Source organism: Telopea speciosissima, chromosome 7 (genome assembly GCF_018873765.1).
Source record: "Telopea speciosissima isolate NSW1024214 ecotype Mountain lineage chromosome 7, Tspe_v1, whole genome shotgun sequence".
NCBI classification, from domain to species: domain Eukaryota; kingdom Viridiplantae; phylum Streptophyta; class Magnoliopsida; order Proteales; family Proteaceae; genus Telopea; species Telopea speciosissima.
In genome coordinates, this window is record NC_057922.1 from 12,101,683 (window position 1) to 12,114,945 (window position 13,263).

Consider the following 13,263-nt stretch of genomic DNA (forward strand, 5'->3'; position numbering starts at 1 on the left):
AGTCTCTTGAATATATGCTATATTAATCCTTCTCCTCATGAGATCTATTAATTTTAGACTCCTACCCATTAAAGATCTAATGTTCCAAGATGCTGATCTAATCCTACGCTTTTGCTTTTGGACTAGTTTCTTTACCCGCACTCCTCCCCCGTGTGAGAATCCTTGCCTACTTTTCACCGCATCCGGGCGCTGATACGGCGTGTCGCTTACAGGGTACGCCCTAGCATAAGGTCGATAAGCCATAGCTTGTGAACAAAAATAAAACACTCATAATATAGGATCCATGCAAAACATGATTGGCTGAAAATACTACAGTGCCAGCGGCCTACCTGACGCACCAAAAATATATAAATATATAGTTATACCATAAGAAGTGATAAAAAGACCAAATAAAAGGGCAAAGCTCTACGACATTAAACAGTCACCTCAACACTTCCGAAATATAAAGCCTAACATGAGAACAACTTACCACATTAGAGTAAGAAAACCAACAGTTATGAAATCCATAAGCATGAGACAATACAAGCAGAAGACGAGATACTATCAAAACAGAAGTAAAAGAAACCTACAATGTAATAGAGACCAAGTTCAGACACAATCAAAGAAAAGAAATAAACACCCTACTAGATCTGGTCATACAACATTAACAACAAAAGAATAGCACAGGGAGAGTACTGCAGGGAGAGAGCAAGCTACTGAGGCCATTGACAGAGAAACAGAACAAAGCAATAAAACAAGACAAGAACTGGCAAATAAAAGATAGATTAGATATATCACTTACAGAGTGGAGATCACCGATCCCCAATCAAAGCCTCCAAGAATCCTAATCACAGACCAACAAAGTCTCCCACCGATGACTGAAAGAATTCTGGCCACAGACCAATGTTCTCTTCTTTCTGTAGTTGTAATTTTTGGCATTCGGTTTCTCAGATTTCTGATGAAAACTAATCGAACACCCAAAGGCCTTTGCCCTACTAGCAATTGCAGAACCGATCCTTACCAGCGTCAAAATTCTGAAAAACAAGAGAAAAGAGAAAGGGGTTTTTGAATGAAACTCAAGAATTCCACACAGCAGATATTGCTGTTACTGAAAGGGAGGGTAATAATCACGGGGAAATATTTCTGCATAGGGAAGGGGCTTCGAAAAACCTTGAAACAAATGGAGAATGGGGGAGGAAAACAGGGTTTCACTCAAGGAAACCAAAACCAAGCAGTGTTAAAAACTCCACAAATGTCAATAATCACCAACAGGAGTAACTGTGATGGCAAACAGAGGAAGAAGTCGTCAGAGAGAAGAGAGGCCAGAGGAGTTCTTGAAGTGCAGAGATCACCAGAGAAAAAGGAAAACCACAGAAAAATATTCCACTGCCTATGAAGTTTGAAATGTTTGTTCGCGACGAGAACACCGGAGAAGAAGAAAAAACACCGTAAAAATATTCCACGGCCTTTGAAGAGGCGGAAACTCAGAAATCTTTCACGCCAACAAACCCAGCGCGTGTCCGTCTGAGAAGAAATTGGCAGATCTGAGGATGATGAGGGCCAACCAGGAGAGGTCTGGAGTTTCAACGCTGCAAATCATCAAGAGATTCTTGAAGAAATGAGCGAATCGATGAATAATCTGTATTCTATTCCCAGAGTTCCTAACAAGAAGTGAAATAGCATTGACAAGCAAGAGAATCTTTGACATGTGTATCAGAAGTTTATCCCAATCGATCCTCTAAATGAATCTCTGACACCAGGATAATCCACGATTTCCAACTCAAAATGCTCAATTCCATTATCATCAGAAAGAAAATTACAAACCACACCAAATTGACAGGAGCAGATGAAGTTTTTGAAAAACCCAGCTCTGCAATTCTAAGCGATGAATCAGATTATAGATCAAAAAAGGGGAAAAGAAGGAAAATTACAAATTGAACAACAAATCTGATCGATGTTTCTTCAATTAGAAGTAGAAAGGAAAGTGAGAATCGAGCGACTAATCCGGCAATCAACCTTGCTTGAAAGAACATCTCTCTTGTAAAGATCATACACTCTAGAGAAGTCCTTATCTTGAAAAACTTTCCTTGAGATCATCCCAAACTTCTTTAGTTCTAGTATGAGACATGACATTTGCAGCAACTGTTGGATCCATACTATTCCATAACCGAACTATATGGTAGTTAGAGTTATTTATTAAGGGTACTTTGGGAACTAGTTTAGTTACTTGTTGTCTTACATTGTATTTATCCTTTTTTACCTTTTATCTCCCTAGGGAGTTGTATGTAATTCGTTATATTATGTTAGTGAAATAATATAGGTGTGGTAGAAATAATTTCTCTAACACACAACATTCCACCATCATCTCTCTTCTTCTTCTTTAACCTTCTACTTTCATATCTCTCCTTGTTCTCTTACATTCCTTAACTTCCAACTTGGTATCAGAGCACACTTTGTTGGTTTGAGAGTCGAGTTACCTTCTTGTTCCTTTTTTTTTCTCTCTTTGGAACCCTAGGTTACAAAGGGGTTCCAAGGAAGGGATTATTATGTGAAATGTTTGAAGAATGGGTATTTCCAGAGTCAAGCTGACAACACCTTGTTTACTAGGCGAGGTAATGACACCATTACAGCCCTGATTGTCTATGTTGATGACATTGTAGGATTGGAGATAACAGGGCTGAGATAGCTAGGTTGAAGACCTATCTGGCCCAACAGTTTGAAATCAAAGATCTAGGACCCTTGAAGTATTTCTTGGGAATTGAAGTGTCAAGGTCCAAGAAGGGCATCAATATATGTCAAAGGATGTTTGTTCTGGATTTGTCGAAATAAACAGAGATGTTGGGTTCAAACCAGCAAGTTCTCCTATTGAGCAAAACCACAAGCTAGGAGAAGACTGTGACCCCTCTCTTGTTGATGCAGGAAAATACTAGCGACTGGTAGGGAAGCTGATCTATCTCTCTTTGACTCGCCCAGATATCAATAGTTTGAAATCTTCTGAAATGATATATTGCTTCAATTGTGAAGAAATTGAGAACATGCTTTCCCAATTCTTGTACCTTTGGTAACTGCATTTATAGGTCTTTTCAAGTTTTTTCTTCTATAAAATCCTCAATTTCTTGGAAGAAAGGCTTAACTGTATTTCACGCATGAACTAAAATTTCTTTGCATAAACAACTTTCACAGAGATAATAATTTCTTTTTTTTTGGTTTTCTGAACTGTATGCTTTTCTTTTTTCCCTGTTACTTCCGGTTTATTTCTTTGTTAAAATTTTTTAATTTAACAATTTATCATTGGCTGCTCATAATGATCTGCCTCAGATAATATCAAATACAACCATTTCAAGACCTGATCCTGTAAGCAAGAACCCTGTGGCTGAAGAGTCTGGTGGCTTAAGCGGGAAGCCTCTTTTTAATCTATCAACCAACATCTTGAAGGAGATGTACCTTTTGACGCGGGTATTTTTTTTTCTTCTTCTTCTTCTCTCTTTGGCACAGTTGTCACAGAAAAGTAGGTTACAACAAATGTTTAACCACATTTATTTGCTTTTTGCCCTGCAGTTGTGGCCTTTTTTAAGTTGGGGAGAACCTGTGATTTTACATTGACTTCATGGACCACTGAAATTTTTGCAATTTCCCTCCACAATCTTAGACCAGAAGCAAATATGTACTTTAACAAGAGGATGGAGGGGGTTATTCCTGAAACTTCAACCATTCTCCCCTCCTATGTTGATCAAAAGACCATCCCCAACCATCTAGAACCATCTTCGGTGAGGGAGAGATTGGAGAAGAAAGCCGAGATTTGCAGATTGGAGGGTGGGTAGTTGAGGGGGAAGGGAAGGGAGAGAGGAAGGTCTCTGGTGGGGGAGGGGTTTCGAGGGGGATGGTGTTCACTTGTGATGAACAATCCGATAATGCAAAATCATTGGAAACAGCTGTCTTTGGATTGCTGATAAACATGAGAAAACTCCCTATACAAAATCCACTACATCCACTACAAACTTTGGGCTTTAAGGAGATTAAAATGTGGTCATTGATAGGGATTATTGTTTGATGATTTTGTGAAACTGCATAAATTAATCTTCCCTCCATGTGAAACCAAAAAATAACACGAGTAAAGAATGTGAGGTTACACCTCCCAAGTTCACCTCAATTGTTGACAAGCAGACACACCCTTTCTCTAATTTTTTATTATCCATGTCGCTTCTCTGGTGCTTGTTCTTTACCAAACTACCTTATACTTGTTTTTGGCCATTACCACGTGAAGAGCAAACACTAAAGCCCCATGAGCAGTGTTAATTATTTCTCTAGACAATCTGAAATCTAAAAGATAAAATTTTGAAGGTATACACATGGTTCATATTACCTATGGGGCAACAAGTATTTGTTTTGGTATTGGAGGATATTAATGGGTGAGTTACTCCTAGTCCATAGAACAAAAATTGAGTCAAAGGTGATGGCATATCTGATCTAATGAATTCATGCACCAGAGAAACAATGGCAAAATGGTTCAAGAGAAGTTTTGAGACAATGGGTTAGCATCATTATCAGAGTTAGTCCTGTTATATTTCTAAGGTGTATCCTAACATTAAGGGGTCTTCTCCCTCTATCACATAAACTTCTTATAATGTGAAACCCCTCTATGGGCTTGGGTCCAATTCTCTTGTTTAAACTATCAGCATTTAGTTTTCCTTTCCAGTTTCTAGTGTACTCTTCATGCAAGCATTTGATGATTTGTGTATCTCCTTTTTTTCAGGGAAAGATCCCTCTTATTGGTTGTGGGGGTATTAGCAGGTTGGTATCCGTCTATCAGTGACAATATTATCTTGTATTGATTGTGAAAATTATGACTGATATTCAAATATGTTTACTTTTAAAATGCATTTGATCTAGTGGTGAGGATGCATACAAGAAGATACGAGCTGGAGCGACCCTTGTTCAGCTTTACACAGCCTTTGCCTATGGAGGGCCTGCACTCATTCCCCAGATGAAGGTACACCCAAAAATTGGTTTAAGTGTACTAAAACACACAAGCACATACAATTGCATTTCTACATTTTGAGAATATGCTTCTCTCTTTAAATGACCAGTTGGCCTAGTTGGAAATTTAAGTTCTCACACAATCTTAACCACAGATCAGTCTGTTACGGTGGGTGTTATTTGCAAGATTAATTCAGGAATGCTTATATACATGTTGATATGGATTTCCTTTTTGGGTTAACTTTTTTTTGGGGGGTGGGGATGGGAGGAGGAGTTTACTCAACCAGAGCTTTAAAGTATTATGACCTCTAGATTTCGAGATTGTGACAAACCCAGAACCTGGAACCAGTACCTGCAAGTGGAAGAGTGGGGAGAGAAGAGAGAAAGAGATTGAGGGAGAAGAAGAGAAGGGACTGTCAAGATTAACAGCGGAAAACTTGGCAGTCCCCCTCATTGTATATTTATAATAACCAAAACCAATAACATTACAATTAGAGACCTTGTGGAAATAGGAAATAGAAATCCTAATGCAACTAATTCAGGAAACAAAGTACTAGCCTAACTAGGGAAATGAACTAGAAACAACATAAAAGACAAGTACTAAACTTTACCAATAAGATATACTACAATAGGGATACTCCGTCTATTGTGGTTAACTACAAACACTGATGTTGCAATCTTTAACAGAGATATTTTAACTGTCCAAATATTGTGTCTATCAATTCTACATTTATCCTGTTTAGAACTGTAGTTCTTTCTTCTAGATTCTTCTTATTACTCCGAACTGCTTTAGGAATCTTAAATTGTGTTGGGAGTAATCCCACGTTGGAAAATCTAAGACCTTGAATGCCTTATTTATCAGTTGGGACTCTCCACCTAATAGTTTAAGCTCTTGAGTTGGACTTCTTCAACATGGTATCAGAGTCATTGGGCACACTACGTTAATAATACATTTGTATGGTCACCCAAAAGAGGGGCAACACACGAGGGGGAGTGTTGGCAATAATCCCACAATAAAAATAATAAAAATAAAATAAAAAAAAAACAAAAAAAAAAACTGGGGCTTTGGATGCTTTCATATACCAGTTGAGCCTTTCCACCTAATAGCTTAAGCTTTTGGGTTGGACTTGATGCAGATTGGAAGAGGGGAAGATTTGCTCGTGATGGGAAAGAAGAGAAAAAGGGGAGAAGAGAGAGGAGAAAAGAAAGAATACAGAGAGAAGGGAAGCAATTGATGGGGAAAGAGGGGAGAGAAGAGAGACAAAACCAACCAAATACTGTTTCATTCATTCAAATCGTAGTGATGGCTATTAAGCCTTACATATTTATAAAACTGTATTGGACTTAATCATGATTTTTAAGGAATAAAATAATAAAAGAAACAAACTAAAACTATAAAGGAAACCTCCTCCCATCGAGCAGCCTACTTGGAGGAGTTAGAATTAACTAGGACACTAATAATATATAAAAGACAACCCAAACTGACAAGGAAACTGATCCCAATCGACCAGCTGCTGCTGTGGGGAGTTTCCTTAAATTACTCAACCACTTAATTAAGAAGGAAATAACAAATAAAATGAACCCAACTGGACCCCACGAGATATATGTTGTTATGGTTCCTAATTTTAGTCCCACTAGCTGTTTTAAGGAAACTAGGAATCTCCATGTGCAAGGCTGTTGTTAAAACCCCCTTGGGACCCATGAGTTGTCTAATAACTAATAAGATTACTAAAATCTAGGAATCCTTGGAACCGAAATCTCCAAATAACTCCACGATTTCTGGTTCCTTAAATAAACCATAACTGAACCATTTTATCTAAAGATGAACTACAAACTGGTCCAATCTTGGTCCAACCCAACCCAATCCAACCAAAATAATTTTGGTACAGCATTAGGACTTCTTCAGCATGGTGTGATTGCGCTAATGGTAGTATCTTGGAGGAATATACATGGGTGATTACATTAGGTTTGAGATGACATTGGATGCAGAATCATGTTCAATTAAATCTTTATTTTGTAATTTACTAGTGCTAGTGGGAATGTAATGATAATGTTTGGGTTGGGTATCTCACTTGTTAGGCATTGGAGGTCTCCAGGGACATGAAAGAAGAACAGAAACTTGCCTGCCTTAATCTCCTTTCCAATCTAAAGAAGAGCATATACTGGTTACGTTTTGACATGGATTCACACAGAATGCATTGAGCTGTTCATTGTGCTTCCTGTGAGCTGCTACGGAAATTATCAGACCTCCTGTATGTGCAATCCTAGATATTGTGAAGTTTCTTCCTTACCAAATGCTCCACAAAGAGCTACATCTGTGCTTTCCCACTGTTTGCCATTTTTGTGGAATGATGCATAATGTTCAATCCATTAGAAAAGACTCTGTGTATTTCATGGAGCCCAGTCCACTCCAAATGTATCCAAAAAGTTGTCCCATTCTTCTCCAAGTAGAAGATCTACTATCTCACTACCAGCCAAGCATAGATGTCATATCCAGTTTCCCTCTGTTCTTTGAATCATGTAAGCTGTGTCTATTTTTTGAACCACCCTCCTGTAGTTGTCAAGGCGTCACTAAGGCTCCAAAGCAGTTTTCCAGGTCTTAGGCGACCAGCTGCCAAGTTGTCTGGTTTCCTAGGTCCCAAAATCCATCGGAAAAAGAAGAAGGGGGGGGGGGGGGGGAGGGCGGCGGTGAGGGATAAATCAAGGGCAAATAAAGGAAAAGAGGAAAAAGGAGAAGCAGTAGAAGCTTTCACTGCTGGCGGAGTTGCAGCAGCAGCCACTGCTGCAACTGCAAGAAGAAGAAGAACTACCTACCTGTCCCACTGCAATGACCACTGCTGCAACAACCACCACTGTAACTGCTGCTGCCGCCTTTGTAGGAAGAAGAAGAAGAAGAAGAATAAGAAGAAAGAGGAGGAAGGAGTTGCTACCCGACCTACCTGTCCTGCTGCAATTCCCCTCCCCACCTTTAAGTCTTTCTTGTGATGCTGACTCCTGTCTTCCGAATTTGGATACAAAGGCTGGAAGCATAGTCCAAAAACTCGTCTCATTTCAGTGTCTTGACCTGATCGAGACAACTGAAATCTTGCCGAAACATTGCATTTTTTTTTTGTTTCATTTTGATGTTTCGGTGGGCAAATGACCATAGTTGGCTCTGAAACTTTAAGGGAAGCTTGTTTTAGGCTTAATAAGCATATTTAAATCTTCAAATTGTAAAAAAAAAAAAAAAAAGGCACCCAATTTGGTGTTCTGGATTTGCATCCTTGGTTGGCAGTAAACGTTGAACCGTTATGTAATATTGCCTATTCTGCATATTTTTTGAATGCTATGAGACATAATTGGCAAGTAAAACAAGTACACTATGCAATAATGGATGAAGACACATAATTGTAAATAATTATTTAAGAAATAGTTAGACTTAAAGTAGAAACTACAAAGTACAGTGAACAATGCATATTACATAGACACCCAAGTACAGTGAACAATACATTTGTCATAGACACCCTAGCCTTTAAGTAGTTTTGGGAATAGTTAGTTTACCTGAAATAGTTGAATGTAACCAAATCATCCCCAATAAGCAGTAATTGATCTCTTTGTTGTGATGTGGCAATCCCCAGTAGTATTGAGTGGTGTTGCGGCAAAAAAAAATCAAGATTCCAGGCTTTTCCCCCTTCTCCAGGTCGAAACCCACAAAACAGACGAAGTGAAGTTGAAATTTTGAAATGAATTTGCGAGATATGGTCTTTTTATATATGGGTTGTTTCATTTCAGTGAGATGGCACAAACAGTACCGAAATCTCAGTTGTCTCAGTCAAAACATTGCAAGTCTTATATTTTGTATATAGTTTCATCTCGAGCAGGTCGAGATATCCGAAATCTTGCTGAGTTTTTGAACTATGGCCAGAAGTGAACGACTGAGAAAAAGACCAGTGGAGGCAGAAGAACAGTTGATACACCATAAACCTTATAAATTACTAATTGTTAATGCATGTTGAGTTTGATAATTTGAGGAAAACCATGAACACACCAGCCATCATTGGATGGACATTGGAAGACATGTTCTGTTCTGTATACAGACATGTCATTTTCATCCTCTTTTTTATTCAATTCAAATCAATAAATTAAAGCAAAAATGAAAAAAAGAAAAAACGCCATGGATGGGGAATGACTACATGGACATAGGAGGGAGGAAATGTGCAGATTGAATGGATCCAGTCAAGGTTCTTGATTCCTCAGTTCTTACATGAGCATATTTATTACCTTATTACTCCAACATGTTGAAAGACCTGACATCCGTAGATTTTGATATTCAATATGGCTGAATGATTACCCCACCATACTCTACAGATTGTCCAATAACCATTCAGATTGGTCATGATGGACATACAAGGGAGAGAAAGAGAGGTGCACGTCATTTTTCCACATTTTAATTTTACATACACTTATAACCGCCTTGGCTCTTCTTTTGCCATGACACTATGTACCCTCCAGCAAAAGGCCTTGACCATAGGTGCCTGAGGAAATTTTAGCAGGAAAAGAGTTGCTACTAGTTGGCCTGCCAAGTGGAATACACATCTCTCATGAGCATGATAGAACCATAGAAATCTCAGTTTCTTTGAGACCTCTTTGAAATCCACTTACCAAGATAGACCCTATTGGAATAAAGAAATTACTATCCGAGATCAGCTATTTGGATATTAAAAAACTGTACTAGAGGAAGATTCCTCCAGTACAGAAGTGAACTTTTCAAAGGCATTTTACATATGAAATTGATTCCCAAGCCAAATTTCTTTCTGTCCAAGTCTTTAAATACATTAAATGTAAAAGCTCAATTCATTATTGGAGGGCTTTTTAACTTGCGTAGTTATTGAATCATCCTCTCCTCATCAAAGATTCTTCTATTTTGCTCTTTTACACAATTTCCATATCAAGGCCACAAGAACTGGCTTTTAAGGACTTCCCCCCCCCCCCCCACCCCAAAAAAAAAAAAAATCAAGGGGGTCTGAGTGTTAAAAAGTAAAACTGTCATGTCTTTTCCACAGGCAATTGTGATAACCTTGACATGAGAAAACCTAGAACACAAGGTTGATTCTTGCTATCAAAATATCCTCGAACTACTTTATTTATCCCCACGGCCCACATTAAATCTGACAAAGGGCAGGAAAGGAAGAACAGTTAAAAAGGTGTTCTAAGTCAAGACAGTAACATGATTAGCTTAGACTATGTCCTTCTATTTGGTGTTTTCTATATTTAGCTCCTAGCTTTTAAAATCTGTTGTCATCTGAAGGAACCATAACCATTTTGCGTAAAAGGGACATGTTCCAGAGAGGCTTATGTTGTGGTAGATGCTCATCTTGGCCTCACACCTCATTTCATTTGGTTAGATGATCCTCTTCCCACCCTCTCTTGGATCCTTGAATAAAAACCTATTGGATTTTTTCACTGGTCTTCTTCATACCATGGGTGACACATAATATGCTGGCTGGTTTGAGGGAGTAGAATTTATCAGTGTCTAAAATTCAAGTCTCAGTTCTTATCCTGACTACTTTGGGTCAGCTAAATGAATCTTCTCTTGCTATTCCATTCTACTTAATACAATATGATGTAGTCCTAGATTGAATATAATCCAAGTAGGAGCCAAACCAGGATCTGTTCTTCAAAGGATAGTTCGGTTAGGGTTAAATTAACAGAAAATTTTTGGGTTAGGGTTTGGAGGAATCTAGGGTTTGATGTTAGGGTTAGGATAAGTTGATGTTAGGGGAGTCTTCCAGTGAAGATCCCGTTAACAAATAATCAATCTAAGACTGCTGGATAGAATCGGCAGCAAGTTATGGAGTCTAGGGTTAGGGTTTTGAAAGATGGGAAATTGCAGATATAGGGTCAATGGATGGGCAGAATTACACCAGCCTTGGATCGAGTTTCCCAGATGGGCAGTAGAGCACTCGGTCCAAGTATGGGGCAGTTCTCACGGTTGGACCGAGTGCTCTACTTGGATCAGTACCATTTTGGCCAAAATTTTCTACTCTTAGCTCCCAAAAGAATGACGATTTGGCTTGGTTCCTATTCTGTATCTGAAGATCAGTATCGGTCCCTGGATCTTCCTAGATGTTACTGATCCAGATCTATTTGGATAGGCCAATCCAGTTCATTCACTTCATTGCCAGAATATCAGCTGATCCAGAACTGGAGATCAGAACAGTTCCATCCAATCGCAAAACAGATGGTGAAATCTGGAACCTGTTCAGACAATCCTTATAACATGCTCTTAATCATAGCCCTATTTTTTTGTACCCAGCAGCTGAAAGCGTTGATATGTTGGTATGCTCACCCTATCTAGAAGTAACCTTATAATATCTTTGAAGATAATTTTACTGTACTTTCTGTATCATAATTAGTAGAGTTAACTTGCCTCTTTACCAAAAGGAGGAAAATGTGACCGAACCCATCAGAACTTATGTAAGGCCTTCGTCAGGATAATCCTTAGAAATGTTCTTCGTATTTGTTGCATGCATCTAACATCGCTTAGTGCATGTGCTACATAAGAGACCATTGGTTTTAACTCCAAGGGGTAGCTCAGTCGGCAAGGGACCATGCCTCAGGAAGCAGAGGTCCTGAGTTTGAATCTTCTCCACCCTTTGAGGCCACCCTGCACAAGGTCCTATGCTTCTTATAGGCCTTGGGCTTGCCTGGTTCATGTGGGTTGCGGGGTCCACATGGAGCCAGGTTTAACTGGATTACCCAAAGGTCGGCTAGGGTTCCTCGTTAACAAAAGAAAAAAACTCCCATTAGTTTTGCTTATGGAATGGACTCAAACTCATACTCATGTGCGCCTGAGTTATTTCTCAGGCATTACTCCCTGCCAGCTTTGCGGTGGAGGTAGCTGTGGTATTGTGTTAGCAAACTATACATATTCCTCTACCTACTTGTACTTTTAATTTGTTGACAAATAGTCTATGAGCATAATGAAGATTTAAGGTCTTAGCTGATTCATAATGGTATCAAGTTATTATTCTTAAAGTACTAATAAAAAATTAAAAATAAAGCAAGCAGGATTCAACAAATTGTCCGATTTTGCTGAAATATGAGTACTATTCATAGTTGTCACGGCAACGAGGCAAACGGTAAGTGGTTGGAGAGTGCCCAGATGCCTTGGTGTCTAGGCAGCATTACATATAAAATGGGGGGTTTAAGTGTAAATTTATTAGAATTATTTCACAGGAGGCATCTTGTGTAAATATGAAATTTTAAAGAATCTATATGTAAAATAAGACAACTGTGGTACTATTTGAGTTGGACCTGAGTCTGACCTGAGTTCAGGGCTATCTCTTACCGCACAGTTGAATTCCCATGTCTTTTTTATAGTGAATGAACTGTATGACTTACCTTTTTCAATAAAAGATAACATAGAAACTGTATGAAACCCAACTTACTGTACTATGTTTGATTATCAGTTGATCTGATTAATTTTGGTGTTGGAAGTCAAGTGGAGTCTGTCAATTGGTTGATCTTGACTTTCCAGCTTGAAAGTGACTTGTTCATTACAGGTTAAGGCAGCTTTGCATTCTACATGTGATCCATATTCTGAAAAGAAAGATTTAGCAGGCCTTTCTTTCCTATTAAGCAACTGTCTGGGTATTTGTTGAATGCCTTTATTTTCCTTTCCCTCAGGCTGAGCTGGTGCAGTGCTTAGAAAGAGATGGTTTCAAATCCGTACGAGAAGCTATTGGTGCAGATTACAGATAGCTGTATCCTGATTATGCATATTAGCTGCAAGAGAACCACTCTACCTCCCTTTCATAGTCAAGAGGCGTGCGTGCAATACCTGCAATTTGGAGCTTTTAGTGTTTGTTTAGTCTATATTTTTAATGATAATAATTTTTTTCTCCCCCATTGCAAAATAATCAAAAATAGTTTTCCCTCCCGTTTTTGGGATTGGATATCTTTCTTTTTTTTTTTTTTAATGAATGATTGGATATCTAGTTTATGTGCCATTTCAGGGAGAGGGGTATCTTTTAGTAGAGGAGTCAAGGATATGCTGCCTGAAAAAAAACTTCTACAGCAAACATGCTGTGGTAGGCTATGAAAGAATGCTATCAAGTGCTTCCTCAGATCCCTCAAATTATCTGACCTTTCATCACGGTCATCAAATATTATTTATTAAAGATCAAATTTTCTTGTCACCTTCTTTGTTCTGCATCTTTACTGCATCCACCATTGTGGCTGTTTTCTACTGTGAGTACCCTGACATTTTGTATCCCATATTTATTTTTGTTCAGCAAAAGAAAAGATAGAAGTTGCAGAGGGATC

At 38.6% G+C, this 13,263-nt stretch overlaps 1 protein-coding gene across 3 annotated transcripts in view; it reads left to right on the top strand.

Annotated features, from left to right (window-relative positions):
• Window positions 1-13,263, top strand: part of LOC122668930 (dihydroorotate dehydrogenase (quinone), mitochondrial-like) — a 28,050-nt gene extending 14,787 nt beyond the window's left edge. Inside the window, exons 8-12 of one of the 3 annotated variants that reach the window (XR_006333933.1) lie at window positions 3,298-3,435; window positions 4,733-4,770; window positions 4,870-4,969; window positions 12,625-12,763; window positions 12,954-13,263. Coding sequence is in view for 2 of the 3 variants with exons in the window: in XM_043865515.1 (XP_043721450.1) it covers window positions 3,298-3,435; window positions 4,733-4,770; window positions 4,870-4,969; window positions 12,625-12,699 (351 nt within the window). In the remaining variant the exon portion in view is untranslated. Of the gene's footprint in view, window positions 1-3,297; window positions 3,436-4,732; window positions 4,771-4,869; window positions 4,970-12,624 lie in introns of all 3 variants that reach the window. The other 2 variants (XM_043865515.1, XM_043865516.1) reach the window with 2 other exon arrangements.